The 18,064-nt window shown below is 41.7% G+C and overlaps 1 protein-coding gene across 2 annotated transcripts in view; it reads left to right on the top strand.

The window, feature by feature from the left end:
• Positions 1-4,852: 4,852 nt before the first annotated feature.
• Positions 4,853-18,064, top strand: part of LOC118412279 (atrial natriuretic peptide receptor 1-like) — a 17,559-nt gene continuing 4,347 nt past the window's right edge. The window contains exons 1-15 of one of the 2 annotated variants that reach the window (XM_035815040.1): positions 4,853-5,762; positions 11,173-11,477; positions 11,857-11,986; positions 12,289-12,380; positions 12,520-12,637; positions 13,185-13,278; positions 13,518-13,659; positions 14,065-14,130; positions 14,463-14,546; positions 15,009-15,113; positions 15,361-15,432; positions 15,759-15,921; positions 16,410-16,568; positions 16,753-16,939; positions 17,333-17,473. In XM_035815040.1, coding sequence (XP_035670933.1) covers positions 5,018-5,762; positions 11,173-11,477; positions 11,857-11,986; positions 12,289-12,380; positions 12,520-12,637; positions 13,185-13,278; positions 13,518-13,659; positions 14,065-14,130; positions 14,463-14,546; positions 15,009-15,113; positions 15,361-15,432; positions 15,759-15,921; positions 16,410-16,568; positions 16,753-16,939; positions 17,333-17,473 — 2,603 coding nt within the window. In that variant the 5' untranslated portion in view covers positions 4,853-5,017. Of the gene's footprint in view, positions 5,763-7,422; positions 8,266-11,172; positions 11,478-11,856; positions 11,987-12,288; positions 12,381-12,519; positions 12,638-13,184; positions 13,279-13,517; positions 13,660-14,064; positions 14,131-14,462; positions 14,547-15,008; positions 15,114-15,360; positions 15,433-15,758; positions 15,922-16,409; positions 16,569-16,752; positions 16,940-17,332; positions 17,474-18,064 lie in introns of those variants that run through there. The other variant, XM_035815038.1, reaches the window with a different exon arrangement.

Below are 18,064 nucleotides of genomic sequence, written 5' to 3'. Positions count from 1 at the left end.
TTGAGGTCATGAGGGAAGAGGCAAGGGTCAGACAAAGTATATAACAGAGATAAAGTTACATCGTCTTGAGTCCTTATAAGTCCTATACGTCTATATACACAATTTACATTTACATACATACAAAATTTACATTTACATACATACAAAATACATGAGAGAAACTGCTACATGATTCAAGTCCGTTCAATTGGCCGTTCCCGTTACTTTAAGAGTCTCTTAAAGGAAGCCAGAGTTGGGGCTGTGCGTATGTCCGGTGGTAGATTGTTCCAGATGGTGGGTCCACGGTAGGCGATGGCTCTTCTGAAGGTTTGTAGTGGTGTTCTCTACGGTTGTAGTGGTGTTCCGATGCGGCCTGTGGAATTCGGGTAGTAGGGATGGCTTTAGAAATTACATTTTCAAACAAGTAAAACAACAGAGGCTTCAGCATTTTGGTAACATTCTACTCTCCCCTATGGGACCTAAGACTGTTTCCTCACAGATATTTGGTTGATGGATAGCGGTCGTCAAAGGGAAGGTTAAGTTCGATAAATTTCTAGCTGCAATCGTGCTAACTTAAAACCCAGGACTGTGCACTTCTGGCCTAGCGAGTGTCTGTTAAATTTACTTACCGATTTCTTCAGTGACAAGCTTTGATCAGTTTGGCGCTTGTTTTTATCAGCAGACTTTCTGAAGTTTTGTTTTTCAAGTAATAAAGCTAATCAAATTGGAATTATTTATGAGCACATACAACCAAAGCATTTTCTCATATTTGCGTTAAACAGCCTAGCTGTCAATCCGTGTGATTCTTAGCGAGTCGCCTTTTGCGTGACTGACTTCTTCATTTTAGGGTAAACATTGGCGCAATACGTAGACTGAATTTAGCATAAAGCGTTGTTAGGACTCCCCCATGCACGCGCAGGTCCTCGTGTCCGATCTTTTTCCTTGACCAATCAAAACTGACAGATATTGATCTCATCAGTGAAGATAACCAATCATGGATGGTTTTGGAGTGCATTCTTCTGACAAATGACACGTCAGGATAAATCGAAACTAGTTATGTTCAGATACAATCAGCAGAAATTGAAAAGGTGAAAACACGTGAATACACGAGCTTTGAGAGTAAAGGTCTTTGGTTTAAAAAATGCTCTTCAATAAATCATATCAGCTTGCTAAAAGCCATGGACAGTCCTGTACTGTGCTAGCAATGTACATGTATATGATGCTGTGTAGTATTTTTAGGTGCCATAGGTGAATGCGAGACTATTTTCCTATACCTGACATGTAAGGGTTATATGGTTGTAGGTCACTGTAAAGTATCGCTAGCTAATGTTCTTGGATTAAGTTTTTCGTGACCCTCGTAGAATGTCTTGTTGATGTTTTGTTGTTCTGATAGTATCTACGATTGTTCGTGTTGTTACACTGGCTTGACTGAAAATAAATGAATGTTGTTTTGTGTCCGTTCATTTACATCATAAGCAGCGAATAAAAGCCTTTTGCTCTCACTTCGGCTTTGTATTTCTTGTGTTTGCTTCATTCTCGTACAAGAGTGGCCATATTGTCCTTGAATGGCAGCATAACGCCTGAATACAAGGGCTTTGAGAGCCAAGGTCTTTTTCGCTGAGATTGGCTGCATATCTTTGATTACCAAATTGTATCAACGACGAAGTTGTAATCACGAAAACATTGGGCTGCTGTCGTTTTATCTACACTACGTTTACATCTTGTTGTAATAAAGTTGAGCTTCACAGCTTGGGTACTCCTAGGAAAATTCCCGACTTGCCTATTGAATGCTAGAACTATCTAATTCCTAGCTGTCACGTTGTACAAAATTCAGTATATTTGTGTGTACATTTTGATTGCGATAAATAATGTACTTAAAACAAGTACCGAATGTGAACTTTGCTGTAAACTAGAAAATGTTGACATTGCCGGTGCAGTTGGTGTTGAGGCAGCATGGGGCCTTTTATGCATAAGTTCGCTGCGGAAGGCTTAGGCTGACGTTCACGTAATATCGCGTACTAACTCACACACGCACACATTAACACTTAGCGTAGTACCGACAGCCTCACCCAGCACAGTAACATATCCATATTGATACTCAGAACAACTCTCTTGTCCGAGAATGGCAGCAAAATACTTGAATACAAGAGGTATGAGAGAGGGTATTTTTGCTATAGGGTATTTCACCTGGCTTAAGTGGCGTTTCGACCCTTCTTTGTTTTCTCATTTATGAATCAGGAGAGAATCGGCAGTTAATTTGCATGAAATGACGATAGCTTATAAATACACTGCATTTCATGATAGGACACTCAAACTTGCAACATATGTAATTGAGAAAGAGAGAAATGTTGATATATATCAATTATCCAAATAAAGACCTTTGCATAATCACTGAGAAAATACTTTAATTCTATAGTGGTGATTAGTGTATTATACTCAAGGTATTACGAAGCCTATGAAAGATGAACATTAGATTAAATCATGCAAAGCAGGGCCAAATGTACATACATGTAATTCTATAAGGAAATGATACAAAAGTCTATTTTGCTAAGATCTTTCTACTTGGAACAATTTGTAATTTATGCAAGTGATAGCCTTATTTGATTAGTCAATGGGAATCTTATTACACTGGAATGGATAAGGTTGATATTATGATTTAGCGAAGGTATGAGGTCGTTGAACTCTAGTTAGTTACAAATTGATTTATTTCGTGAGTTCGTGGATTCTTGTTTTACACTTTGGCGACCTGAGAAGAACGCAATATAACCCTAAATTTCCAACGGGTGACTGTTACTTATTGCACTGTTAGCTAATGTTTACGTTTTGACAGACTTGAACATTTCAAGCAGATGTAGTTCTTTTTTACTCGAACAAAATACTATAGGGTAAGCCTAATCATGTTGTATTTTGGGCGAGTAGCGTGACCAAATCACATGGAAATCAATCTACTTTTTAGCGAAAATACATTTCTAGTTACGCTTAAACTAATGGCATAACAAATGGGAAACCTTATCGATTTATTGAGGAACTGTTGATAACGATTTGATCGTCACTTGTTACTACCACGTAACCGAAACAATGTACTGTACTGGCCATGCTCAAATGTAACTTAAAAGACAACAGCTAGTACCGATTCTGTGTTTGTCCCTTCAGAAAAATACCAGACCACTTCGCCCAGAGTTGCTCTCACGAATGTTTGACGTGCACTTGAAGTCGGACAATCCCAGATCAGAGTTGTACCGTAATGGTGGTACATTATTTTCAAATATGTGCGATGACTTTGCAATCAGACATGGGAATACATTTAACGAACAGCTTTTCGCGGGTGTACCTTTCTCACAGCCTGGGCAATCACTGATTTGACTATGAACATCAAGAGGTCGCAACAAGAAAGCTTTAAATGCAGGCCTTTCAGCTAGCGTTTCGTTCTTGATAGGTGTTCTAGGGCCTTACATTTTCGACAAATTAGCAGTGAAGCACCAGAACCTGAGGTTGCAAACAGAAAACAGGCTACAAGGTAGAAGTGTCAAAAACCTGACCGCGAAGTAAAGGATTTTTTTATCATTTTAATTTCCCACAACGAGCGGAAGGAACGACAAAACCTGAGGTTCTTAACAGGTTCTGTGTAGTCACATTCCCTTCCAGTGAGACAACAATACAACATGGAATATACAAAGTAAAAATAGAAAATAGACTTGAATACTTGACCGCTTGATCCCAGTACAAAATTTCTTCGTTTGGATGACCGTTCTGGCAGGTAAGGCAAGGCAAGGCTAGATTTCGAGATAACCCAGACCTCGCAACTGACATTGTCTTCTGTGTGTCGGCCACGAGGTCCAAAGTTCATAGCCGACAGAGAATAGAAAACTGGGCATGTTTGTTGGTCTTACGAGTTATCATGTGTCTTTAGAAGTACACCAGGCCAATGATCCAACAAACCGTTGCGATGCCTTCGATGTTTGACACAAGGTGATCCAAAGTATACCAACAATATTCGTTTACGTAGAGCACATGCCAGTGTACATGTCACCTTTGTTTTCCGTCCTTGTTCATTTATAATTGTGGTGTTTGACTTAAAAAAACGTAGCGGTTTTGACACGTTCGCCGCAAACATAAAGTACGTATGGAGAATATCAGACATGTGGGAAACACGTGTAAGCTTTTAAGCGCTTCTTCTAAGCTCTCGACTGATTCTTTTTACGCAAACCCATGATTATCTATTTAAAGTCTACATAAGAAAGGTTCTTAATCCCATGAAAATTCATAACATCCTATTTTACGTATGTTGCGCCAAATATCATAAGTAATCATCCTTTTATCTATCTTTGCAAATTTCCACGCCAGTGTGACAGCAAGGATAGATTGGGACAAATTCGCAAAAGTTGGCGCAACTTCCAAGCGCGATTTGGCGCAGTCCAGTAAGATATCCGCCTAACGTTAAAAACACAGTCGCCCAGCAACCGGAGACGGCATTTGTTGTGTGTATGAGTTTTATGGTGTGTAACGAGCTCTTCAATTGTTATGTTTGGAGTCATCGGTGACGGGAACCTATGCGTAGTCCCTTCCTCTATACCGCACTTTACAATAGGTAAATTGTTAACGGAAAGGTAAATGTTAACTTGCGCCTGCTACACGTAACCTGTCATGTGACATGTGTTTGTTATTCATCAACTAGCAGGGAATTCCAATTTTCACAAGGAAAAACACCAGCTGACGCAGAAAAATAAATTTTATGACACCATTTGAAACAAATTTGTTTCGGATGGTATATTTGCACGTTTCCTCTTTGCACCTTTGCACCTTTCAAACAAATCTGAACATATGACGGCGTTGCTTAGGGCAAAAGTTAAACATAAATTAAAAGTCAATCTATTATGAAAGTTAACTATTAACAAGAGTTAACATGCCGTGCATATATATATCCACAGCCTGTCCCGTTTGATGCATTAACTTTGGCTCTCTGTCGCGCATCAGTGTCCTAGACCACCCAACTCTAGGATGTTTAGGTTTCTGTGGTCGTAAATTCGAGCGTTTGACGATGGAGGGTCTAGCCTCAGCTCTATCACTGTTGCTTTTGATTGTTGAGACAACGAGTGATACAGTTAGGCTCGGAGTTATTCTAGAGGACCGCTCTTCAGAACCCTATTCGTACAGTTACGTAGCTCCAGCCGTCCAACTCGCAGTAGACCAGGTCAACACGGAAGGATGGCTGGGCCCGCACCAGCTGACGGTACAGTATCAGAAAATCACCAACCTGGGACAGTATGCGGCTATACGCGTGGCCATGGGCATGTACTACAACGACAGCGGGTCCAAACCGGACCTTTTCCTGGGCCCGACTTCGGAGTACCCGGCGCAGACCGTGGTCCGTCTCGCCGCCTTTTGGGAGGTTCCTGTCATGACCTGTTCAATCGTCTGGCTCCTGGGACGGAAAAACGACCCACAAGACAATGGAAATTATGAGACAGTCATCAGAACGGTGCCCACAACCGACGACCTTGGACAATTAGTGCTCCGGTTATATGACCGTTATAACTGGACCAGAGGATACCAGTTCTACCACAAGGCAAAGGGGAACAGTGACGACTTGTGTTACTTCGTCCAGGGGGGCATTTGGTCGGAGTGGGTGGGAGCGGCCAAGGACCAAGGTTTAGCGGCTCTGACACACGAGACCATCGGAGAGTTCAGCCAAGATGACTACGATCTAACAGACCCTGACAGTCTGAGGGAAGTGGACGAACGGTTCGCTGATGAGTTGACACGAATGAAAGGTGTTTCAAGAGGTACGTACATTTTTGACCGACACTATCAGTTCAGACACACACACGCACGCACGCACACACACGCGCGCGCCCGCGTGTGCATTCACACCCACACGCACTCACTCGCACACACACACTTCACACACACACGCGCGCGCGCGCACACACATATACATACACACTCGCACACACACGTACACACACACTCACATACGCACTGGCACACGTACACACACGCGCGCACTTACACACAGACACAAGGACACACACACACACACACACACACATACACACACACGTGATAACCCTTACCAATAAGCAAATATATCAAAGGATGTTTAGACCTTTAAACCAATAATGTAAATGATACTCTAGACTCAATATGCTTATGTATTGATACTTATTCGTAGACAATCATGTAGGTAATTCATTGTATAACGTTACACTTGTTTGTTAACACATGTCTTTGTAGCAGTTTCAATAAAGATACCAACAAACAAAACGTGTACATAACGTTACATACATGTAGTATTACATACATACACACGCACACAGACATGCAACAGTAGCCGCGTCAAGTCCTTGTTCGAGGTTCCATATGGGAGATGATGTCATTATACATCAATCATGTACCATAGAACATGTGTGTTTCTTACCTTAAAAATACTATATGCAGCTGGATTGATGGCACACCCTTTCTGACCCCCCCCCCCCCCAGCTTGAAGGCAACAGGATTCATTGTTCTATCACTATCGTTGGTAATCGCTTCATAACTAGGTACTGTATAAATGTGTACACTTTAAGTGTACCATAAATACTAGACCTCATTGTATTCTGATTTATTAGTGATTGATCATTTACTTATTGTTATCCCTTCGTTTATTCCGTCTTATTCCCTGTCTTTTTTATCAAGTTCTACATAATAAATGAAAGTGTGTTATTCCCCTAACATCCATACTCCCTGAACTAATTAAAAACTATTGCGCGTTCCATATATATACAAAGGTAGATTAATAGATCACCGAAAACAACTGTATAATAGTAAAAGAATACCATAAATTCGATGGTCTTGCATGAGGCTAAGTAGTAATAACTTAGCTATTATATGGTGTTGTTTATTTCTTTAGGTAAACATGAAGTGACAAACTTTGTGCAATTCAATTATACATGTCAAACTGTAAGGTCATCTTCGCACTGAATGGTTTATTCACTAATTTTATTGATGTTCTGTATCATGTTGGGGATTAAAGTTGGTCGAGAAATACAAGAATGATGAAGAGTTTCAGAAATGAACAATGACCATGATTTATCAATGCACATACCTTCAGCAGGTAGCATTTGGTATACTCAACAATTCTGAGAGCCACTCAAAGAAAACGTGAGATTCTTTATACAAGAACCCGGTCATAAAGAGATAAAAATAGCATCCAAATCAGCAAAGTCCTTCAAATCTGGGAATAACTCAGCTAGTCACACAGTCTAGGGGGCAGCGGACAACAGTTATAACATCATATATCTTTCTCTTCACACAACAATTCAAAACACTCCAATCGATACTTGAGCACGATGTAGCAATGCCTGACCCTTTAGTTTTTGCCTTTTTTAATTAAAAGCCTCATCTGAGTAGTATATTGATGGTTGTTTACAGCTCTCTTTGAGATATGACCATCATGGAGCCCGAGTGAGGTACTCAGAAGGAAATGGGAACTTGCAGGTGGAAGGCAGTGGTCAGAGTTCTGGGGCACCACTGTTAGAAATAAGTTGAGGATGGCGTTTTGTACCATGGGTGTGCTTGTTGTAGTGTTAGTGTTGTTGTCGGCAGTAGAGACCAAAAAGGGGGATGTAGTGCTAGGTGTCCTGTTGGAAGACGACCCTAGATTGCCGTATTCTCTGTCGCGGGCGGCCCCGGCGATCCAGCTCGCAGTGGACGTGGTCAACACACGGGCTTCCCTGGGCTCTTTGAGACTTGTCCCTCGATTTGTCCACCATTTACGATGCGAGACGTTTTCCATGCAAGTCGGCGCCATGGCGATGTACTATGAACACCAGAAGGATCAACATCATTGCAGTAAGGACAGGAACAGACCTTCTGTGCTGCTGGGCCCAAGCTGCGACTTCCCCGCCGCCTCTATAGTCCGGCTGGCCTCCTACTGGAACATTCCCTCAATGACTGTTGCTGTACCTTGGGCTCTACAAAACAGGCGAGAGGACGCTTACAAGACTAGCATAAGAACGTCTGTGTCTTCCGGAGAGGTCGGTAGGTTCGCACTACGCTTTCTGGACAAGTTCACCTGGACGAGAACGTTTTCTGTAGTCAGCCACGGTGGAGGGCCAGGGAACCACACGTGTTACTTCCTCGTGAGAGGGGTCTATGACGAGTGGAGAGTGCGAGATAAAGTTCACGTCCAGGCTAATGTCTTTGAGTTCAATGAAATAGATTTTGATTTGGAGAGTGAAGAAAGTTTGAGTCACCTGGATGAGAAACTTGGAAACATGATGGCCGAAGCTAGGGGAAAATCTAGAGGTAAGACGGCTTCAAATATTGAGCATTACTAGTACTGGTGAGTAATATTACAGACTCTGACATTGCTCAAACACTTCTAGTACCATCTCTATTCTCAGGATAATGGAATGGGTCATCCATAACTTCCTTTAATGCCCAGTACTGTCTTCCTGCCTTTATTGAAAGTCAATAGACTCAAATACACTTTGCACAATGGATTAACAAGTGGAAGTGTTGTGATATTTTCAAATGGTGCAAAAACTTCCTTTCTCATTATATTGGCCACAGTATCTTTTTTCTGAAGAAAGAATGCTGGACAATAATGAGATTGAATCTATCGGATCTTGTACGATCTTTTGTGAGCGAAAAACTTGTGAGAGTTCAATAGCTACCTGCTTTTAAGGGTATGGATTCCTGGTTACTACTGACAGCAACTTATACGTGCTTCAGATTACAAAGTCCTCAAAATGAAATGGACTCAAAGGTCAAGGTTAGGCGTTGGTAAAATGTGCATTTCTTTCAAAGTTTTTCGCTTGGCTTGAGGAATATATATCAAATGACCTTAAAGGCAACCTATAAAGCAATTCTAGCCCAAGTCAGGGTTGTAGAACGTCAATTATCAAGGTTATTTTGGGGACACTTTTCTACGTAATAAGATGAAGCAACTAGATGAAGACTTACCATTCCATACCAACAGTCAAGAAGCAAATATTTGATACCGCAGTGCCGCGAGGACGCCGTGAGCTCTGATTTTTGTGGGTTACAATATCTAGGGCATCCTAGCATCCTAGTTTCTTTCTTCTTTTGTACTGCCAAGCCTCTAGTTTCCTAGCATCCTTGTTTCTGTGCCGTTTTTAACCGCTCAAAGTATGAAATAATAAATAATGTAAATGTGGGAATATAGTGCAGTTGATACGCGATTTCATACAGATTGCATTCTCTCCAATTATTTACACTTTCAACGCTCTGATTTCATCATCCTTCCACTCTTTCCAATTTAAAGGCAACTTAAGCAATATCAAACACGAGGAGGGGCCATGCTGATTTAATTTTGGAACACACCACGCACATATCATGATGACAGAATGTAAACACTATGGGGCACTTCACATCGGTAATATTTGTCAAACCCACATGTACGTGCCTAGCTTGAGCGTTTCTAGGGGCCAGGTGACTTTTATTCCCCTCTGGTCTAATCCAGACGCTACTTCTCTGATGTCGCCTTGATTTATAACTTAACCGTCTCGGGAAAATGGATAGTTTCCGTGTTTAGGGACCTCTGGTCTGATGGCATATATTATAAAGAGCAACAGGTGGTGCATTTAAAGGTTGTCAAATACGTTTTAGTTTTTCTTTTCTTCTACGTATATGTAGCCGGACGTCGTTGGTGTTTTAACGTCACTCACTTTAATTTGAACAGTGTTAAAGAACTGTACGAGAAAAATTGATAGGTTACTAGTTTGGAAACCTTTGCCGTGATAAATCATTTCGTACAGAGCAGCAGGCGGTGCATTTAAAAGCTCTCAAGTACGTTTGACAAGCTTCTACCTTAGTCCAGACGTCGTTGGTATTTTAAAGTCACTCACTTCGATTTACAACAGTCTTAAAGACCTGTCCCACGAAAATGGATAGTTTCCATGTTTACTGACCTTTGCCATTATTGCACATCTATATGGATTAACAGCTTGCCCCCTGAACATCTTTTAAGCACTGATAGATGCAATTTGCACTGCCTATGCGCAAACGCACAATTTTTGATAACGTTTAATTGCTCAGTATTTAGTTGTGTTTATTTTGCATGTATATGATGGCGATGCTTATCTCGAACATACTTACTTTCTCTTTGGTTGCTCGTGCAATAGGCTTGAATATATACACATTAGAAACCTACAGCGCATTTGGACACTGTGTTGTCGAGTCTCAAGTTACTATTTCTATCGTATGACATGGGCTCTTCACAGAAATGAATTTATCAGCAGAGAAGGTAAAATATAGCCCACGAGAGGACAGCCTATCCGAGATAATGGATACTTCTTGATGTGTTTGTTGTTTTATACTCCTCACTAATGCCGTGTCAGGTCCAAGAATGTCTGTCATGTTCCAGTACTTGTACGAGTAGTCATCCACCACTAGCTTGTGTACTGTATGTCTGCATGCGCAGCACAAGATGGGAAAATTTCCTAGTATGTTGTCAAACATGACATACAATAATCTTTTACAACATTGTAGATGCGACATACAGTGCTTTCATAGACCTTTCCTGTTTTCCTTTATCGTCGTACACTGAATAACCTAGCCTGGATACCAGACCCCAGCCCGATATTTTTAGATCGGGTTGGGGCTGGTATCCAGGCTATGAATAACCTCTTTGGAAGGGGGTTCCATTCCTTCTGTGTTAACTATTCATGCGTCACTGTAGCTGTACCAGGAACACAAGTGGTACAATGTTTGTCCTTTTGTGTGATTGATAAACAACCCGCTCCAATTTCTAACCAAGTACATGTAACAAATTAACGTCATAAAGATAAGATACGACCTTTGAATACAGGTGTGCCCCTCTGACGTCACCCCTGACCTTTGTACACTGGAAACCTAATGTGTGACCCAAGGGGTTAAGGGTCAACAGTGATTACTCATTGACACATACATACTACGTTAGTAGGTTTGTTAAGGTAAATGTATTCAACCCAATAGGATATTTGTATGAAAAACAAAACCACTATCCAAGTTGCATACATTGTATTATATTGACGCATTCTTCTTTAAGAATATTGTCATATTTAACATCGCGCGTCCATCTCTACGACTAGTCGTGCATCCACAACTGTGTGGCCCAAGGACCATAGAAACGGAGATTAGCATTACATGATACTCCAAAAGGCGTAGGAAGGATGTGTACTTACTTTACTGTTGATCTGTCCCCACCAGTGATTATAACGTGCGCCAGCGCCCCCTATGTGTGGAGACTGATGAAGGTAGCCGGACAGATGGGCATGACCAATGGTGACTACGTCTTCCTCATCCTAGACATGTTTGACCACGCCTACCTGCAGCGGGAGACCTGGGTCGGGTCAGAAGACAACCCGCAGGAGCAGCAAGACGTCTTAGACGCCTTCCGCGCCGCCTTTGTCATCACCGTCCCGCGGCCCAACACCACGGCATTCAGGGACTTCTCCAATAAAGTTCGAGAAATCGGGAGAAAGAACTTCGGCTTTGATTCAAACGAAACGTTGGTAAGTGGTGACGTCCCCTGAGTCTTAAATTTATGGTATGACAAAAGTGTCGTAAAACATTTCATCATGGCGCAACGAAAATGTAAAATTGCCCGAACAGTTTCTTTTTCCTTTCTCTCTTTCCGTTCGAGCTTAGATGAACCATGACGATTTCTCGGTAGCTAGTAATGCAATGCAGCTATTATTTTAATATTTAGCTAAGCACAGTGGGTCACCCTTACTCTTTTCAATAAAATTGGACGTTCTTTTACGTGCAAAAGGTTTGACGCTTGACGGCTTTACGTCACCATACAAAATGAGGAGTGCAATTCCTCATAATATGTCATGACTGCTACTTTTCAATGCATCTCTCCATTGCAAATCTTTCTCTTTTCCGCAGGCTAACCCATTTGTGGAATCCTACTTTAACGACGTGTTACTGTACGCCACGGCCTTGAACCGCACACCTGGCTACAACTACACTAACGGCACGGAGATGGCTCTGAGGATGCGCAATCTTTCTTTCACAGGTAAGGAACAGGCCATAAGTCGGTAAATGTAATGCAGAGTAACGCAAACCACAACGCAAAGTAAACTTTTTTCTGCCAGAGTTTCGGCAAATTGTCAACTCTCTCTGTCGTGTTTGCTACTTCCTCTTTACTTTCCAAGCAGAGGTTCAGCTCCGGCTGTTTTTAAGCGTTTTTATTGGGCTTTCTATTTTGCACCGTTTTATTGCGCGCTTGGACGTTATGGCAGTCCCAAACGTAACATCACAACCAACGTCATTGTGAATGTTTTTATACGCACATTTTCTCTTTTTACATTACCACAGGCGCAGATGGAGAGGAAGTCGTCGTTAAAAACGGAGACAGAGTCTTTGACTTCTTCGTCCTGGATCTGAACCGTTCGAGTGAAAGTTTTGTGGTACGTTTGTGCTTGGCGTTTACCCTTTGTCGTTTTAGAAGTGAACTCTAGAAACTTTTGGAAAACAAACTGTTGCACTGCATCAAAAGTTGTACCACAAAACTACTGACTACTGTGTGTGTGCGTGTCTAAATTTCAGACGGCTCTATTCTACAACGGCAGCTCTCAGAATTTCACTGAACTAGAAAAGATTGACTGGGTGAGCAGTGAGCCCATGAGGGAACCCGAGGACTGTGTCTTTACAGACAACTGTCCAGGTAGGGATGTGGTTTCCAGAAAATAGGAACAACACTAACTAGCAATTATCCCTACATAATAGGAAAGTGTTGTCCTAACTGCAACCCGCACTTTGGTAAACTTTTGCCGGTTCAGCCACGGTGTTTCAGTGCTAACTTTGCAGCTAGCACCATTATGATAGTAAATGGGACCTCAGAAACTGGAATAGTTTTGTGACTGTTAAACTCAGAAGTCAAAACCATGGACGGCAGTTTCTGTACATAGGTTATTCAGTAGCAAGGACAACAGTGACAGTGTGAATGTTATACAGTAGCAGTGTCAGTGTGAAGTGTATTCAGCACCAAGGACAGCAATGGCATTGCAATGCCATACTATTCAGCAACAGGGTCAGCAGTGCCGGTGTGATGGTTAAATCAGCACAATGGACAGCAGTGCCCCCCAAGAATGTTATTCAGCGCAGGGACAGCTTTGTTACTATGAAGGCCAACTGGCACCAGGCGTTAGTTGCTGGACGTTTTGTGAAATCACCCTCCAATGCACTGAATTTTATACATGTATATTTAACAGATCCTGTAGTCATCCCCACAACAGTTATAGTCCTGTCTGTGGTCATCGGCGTTATCGTCATCGCATCCTCAACCATCATATACTTCTGCAAAAGGTACCTATTCTGTATAATCTGTCTAAGCAACGCGCCTAGTTTGTATTTATTTGTTCTTTATTTCTTGCATTGTTTCTATCTTTCTTTGGCGTTTTCTTTTATATCTGACCACATAAAAGAATAAACATTGAACCAAAGCCACACTGCCAACACTTATCCTCTAGAGTCTAGAAACTCTTGATTGATCATCATGCTTTGTGAGCCTAACGTTAACCTAATTATATAATTGCACCAATCAGGAAGAACGACCTTGCGGTTGCCCTGAGAGCTGAACAGGAAAAGCTGGTGCAGTGGGAAGATATCCAGATGGACGAGGGCAGGCATGTGGAGGGGGGAAGCGTATACAGGATGCAGGTCGCACCTGCAGAGGCCGCAGATTTGGTTTGTTTCTTTGCAATATCACACATGATTAAAAGGGTCCACCCCTGAGGCGTTGACAAAATCCAAGGAACCAAACTGTTAGTATTAGCTAGAGGGGGTTCCTCAAAGATGAGACCCCTTACTACCCCACCATAAACAAATCTTGATCTTTCAGTCAGCGCTCAGCGATCTCCGGGCTCTTCAACGATTTCTCAATGATCTCCAAGTTCCTCTAATTATCTTATGACCAGTCTCCTATGCAAAGGCGAGACAGTGTAGTCATATGGACTCCTTCTTTATCGTGGAATTTCTAAGACGGAATTCAGATCTCTGCTGTAGGAGAATGCTTATGACATTGAGTATGGTTTCCATTCATATTCCAGCGCAAAGGGTACAATCTGAACTAACTTGTGTCTATTTCTACAGCAAAGGTGGCATTCACGACTCACCTTAGGCGCTGTGCAAGTGTTTGCCACGACCGGCATATACCAGGTTAGTATAACGTTATACATCTGTACCGCCAGAACGTAGTAGTATTATCTATTTCAACCATGATCAGATCAATCAAACAAACGTTGAAGGGCAACATTCGTAGTGTGAGTGATTTTTTTGTGTTAGTCAAATCAAGATAGCAGTGACATGATATAACAATGTTTGCTGTGTACTGGTTTGAATAAAACTCCTATACGGGAAACATGCGGTTCCAGCGTCTTTTCTGCAGATGTGTACGGTTGGCTTGAGGTTGTCCTTCCCCACATACTCTAATGACATGATGTAACGTTAGAAAAGTAAACTTGTAAAATGTCTGATACTTTTCTTCCCAGGGCAAAAGAGTTGTGATCAAGGATGCTGACTGTGAGAAGGCAGCCATCACACTGACAGATGATATTCTTCTGGAGCTGAAGAGGGTGAGTTTTCACTAGGAATGTTTCAGAAAGTGGCACAAGGTGAAAAATATATATTTCCTTGCTGTCTATGACATCTATACACATGTTTAAACAGAGGTCTTTTGATAATGTTACCTCCATGAAAGGGAAACATGTCGCTTTTGCTACATCTTTTCTTCACATGTTTAAACAGCAGTCTTTGATTATGTTACCTCCATGGAAGGGGAATATATTGTTCCATGTGAAGATAAAGTTATGTATTTGCTCGCAAACGTTGCCTTTTTTATTTTGTTAAACTCGTTCAAGAACCTAATATTTCTATACCTCTTTAGTGTTAATCTTTAGTGTTACATGAAATCTTTAGTGTTACATGTTCTCTTCTACAATCTCTAAAATGATTTCGTTTTAAGAAGTAGCAGCACATCTTTATCTGTTGACAATCATGTTACTTTATCATAATCAAATGTTAAATGTTCTCCACAGATGCGTGACTTGGCCCACGATCACGTGGTCCGGTTTGTAGGAGTGTGCTTCAAGTCTCCCCGTGTCTTCATCCTGACAGAGTACTGTCCGAGAGGCAGTCTACAGGTTAGTATAGTCTCAAACCTACGGGTGTATATGGAGTGGTCTCACCGGAACACTGCATACGATCGATAGATTAGAACTTGAGGACCTTGATAGTGATATTATATTACCTTATCAGAATTGTTACTACTCACGGTTGGGATAGCCACTCAAACATGCCGAGTTTGAAGGGCCCATGTTCGTTGTCAATAGTTGATGATACCTAGTTGATAACCCCCCACTTGTACCACTTTGTTTACACGTCTTACAGGACACCTTGGAGAACGAGGAGATACACCTGGATATAGAGTTCCAATGTTCCCTGATGCACGACATTGCAAAGGTCAGAATTACCAAAACACGCTTGTTCAACAACGTTACGACACAGTTGTTTGTCAATCCACAAATAAATGGATTGGTGCTGATGATTGTTCGTTTGAGCGGATATTTCTACATTGCTGGGTATCCATCTTTACAGCAGCTGTAGCTATAATTGTTGGTAACTATGATTGGAAAATGACCTTATGATGACACAGCGTACGATACGTTTACCTACACAGAGTTTTGGCAACTTGTCAGCTTCCTTCACTGGGGTGTCATTAGCTCTATTTCTCTGCCGTGCGGTCCTAAACGCGTAGTTGAAAATGAAACCCCTACTTCCGTCCACAGGGTATGGTGTACCTACACTCCAGTGAGGTTCATTACCATGGAAACCTCAAGTCATCCAACTGCGTCGTTGACAGCCGCTTCGTGGTGAAGCTCACCGACTTCGGACTCCCGACTTTCCGGGCACCGCTGAATAAACCACCACAAGGGGAGAGCTGCTACCGAAGTATGGTCTTTGTTTGCTTGTTTGTCATGTTTCGCTTGATGAACACTGACTTTTAATTTGATAGCCTCTCATTCTTATCTTTGTGATTGCTCCAAGTGTTTCAAAACTATGTATACAATCTAAACTACCCAAGAAAGCCACGCATGCGCCTATAAAATATGGTCTACATAATCATAATAGGTAGGTGGTCACGTTAGAAAGGAGTATCAATGCGTGTTTCAAAACTATGTATACAGTCTAAACTACCCAAGAAAGCCACGGATCCACCTATGAAATATGGTCTACATAATAGGTAGGTGGTCACGTTAGAAAGGAGTATCAATGTGTGTTTCAATTTGAAAAAAATATCTAAGGAACCACAATGAAATTGTCACTTGGTCACTTGTACAGGTACTTTACGTATTCCGAAATCGGATAGCGGACGGTATCGACTTCCGCATGTCCGTATATATGTAAGTGTGCACACTCAGTACCATCTTTATCCGCAGAGAGACTGTGGACAGCCCCAGAACTGTTACGTGGCTGTAACCTGACCGTGCACGCCATTCATCGGGCTGACGTCTACAGTTTCGGCATCATCATGCAGGAAATTGTGGAACGTCAGGGGGCTTTCTATATGGCTGATGACCCTAACGCAAGCACCCAAGGCAAGTATGAACAGCAAAACTTTAACGCCAGTATCATACTGTAAAATATGATGCGTCTATGATGAAAGGTCTAATATCATTCAGTTAAGTACTGTAAACAATTGAATAGCTTAATCATCAATCGGCATGAATATTTTTGCACAGTAAAATATTTCCCTTTTTCCGAAATTCTGTTTCTACATAGACATTGTAGAGAAGGTCCAACGGGGATATGAAAATGATGGCGGGTTGTGTCGGCCAGACGTCCCTATCATTGATGACGCTCGGTACAGTAAGGCACTGCAGACACTCATGCAGCAGTGTTGGGAGGAAGACCCGAACCTCAGGCCGGAGTTTGGGTCAATACGAACGCAGATGAGACAAATCGACAGGTGAGTTCAAGTTTTGTGTTGGATATTACAGTTAAACTAGCTCAAGTAGGTCAGACTTGTTGTGACATTTTGTTGCTATCATTGTTAGTATATTTATACCCTTGCCTAGCTATTGAACGTCGATACACACGTACGTTGAAAACATAACGAAAATTTGACCAATTCTCAGCTGGAGAAGATAACTAACGAGTTTTTGTCTGAATTGCATTCAGCATCGTTGAAGTGGATCGCTGTATTACTAAGATGTATCAGAATCATCAAACGAATTGGCAGCTGGGATCTGCTTCTGTCTTGAATCAACTGCTCGAATCTTCAGATAGGTATAGAAACCACCAAATATACCAGTACAAAAACATTTCAATAGAGCTGTTTTTAAAACTTTCCTGTCCCCAGGGGGCGTAACCTGATGGACACCCTGCTGTCCCGGCTGGAACAGTACGCCAGTAACCTGGAGGAGATGGTCCAGGAGCGCACGGAGGAGCTGGCGGTAGAGAAGAAGAAATCAGACGAGCTGCTGTACCAGATGCTGCCACAGTTAGTTTCCTTCATGTCATTCGTGACTTAATTGCTCGCTTAACGAACTACATTGTGCTTTTGGGTTAAACGTGCAACGGTCAGATTATTAAGTCAAAGCGACTGGCAACAAAAAGTGACAGAATAATCAGCTTATTGATAGAGGTCACTTCCAAAGAAAGAGGAACAGGAACAAAATTCGACCTTCCAGAATAGAATTTTTCGTCTGAATCTTATTATGCGCTCTGAACTCACCAAAAGAAATGATACACGTATTAAGGTATCTCGGTCGGCTAAATTGGCATTTTGACCTTCCACAGTTTTCTTATTTATAAATTAAGAAAGAATGGAGCCGTAACGAATGTTGATAGATGGGCATTAGAGAATTCTAGATCTGATTTTTTGGGGGCCGAATTGATGACGTCATCATTTTTATTACCTCTGATATCATTTTTTCTATGACAAAATACAACACTTTGGTACATACCACTGTAATGAAACTTCGTTTTTCGTTACATAATGATGCAAGCTACAAACGTAGTGTTGCGCAGATTGATATCTACTAATGATCTGTAGGAATTAGAAAATGTTTGTTTTCCTCTAATTAAAAAA

The sequence above is a fragment of the Branchiostoma floridae genome, chromosome 3 (genome assembly GCF_000003815.2).
Source record: "Branchiostoma floridae strain S238N-H82 chromosome 3, Bfl_VNyyK, whole genome shotgun sequence".
NCBI classification, from domain to species: Eukaryota; Metazoa; Chordata; class Leptocardii; order Amphioxiformes; family Branchiostomatidae; genus Branchiostoma; species Branchiostoma floridae.
The sequence above is the reverse complement of the archived record's forward strand: the minus strand, read 5'-3'. Positions and strand labels throughout refer to the sequence as shown.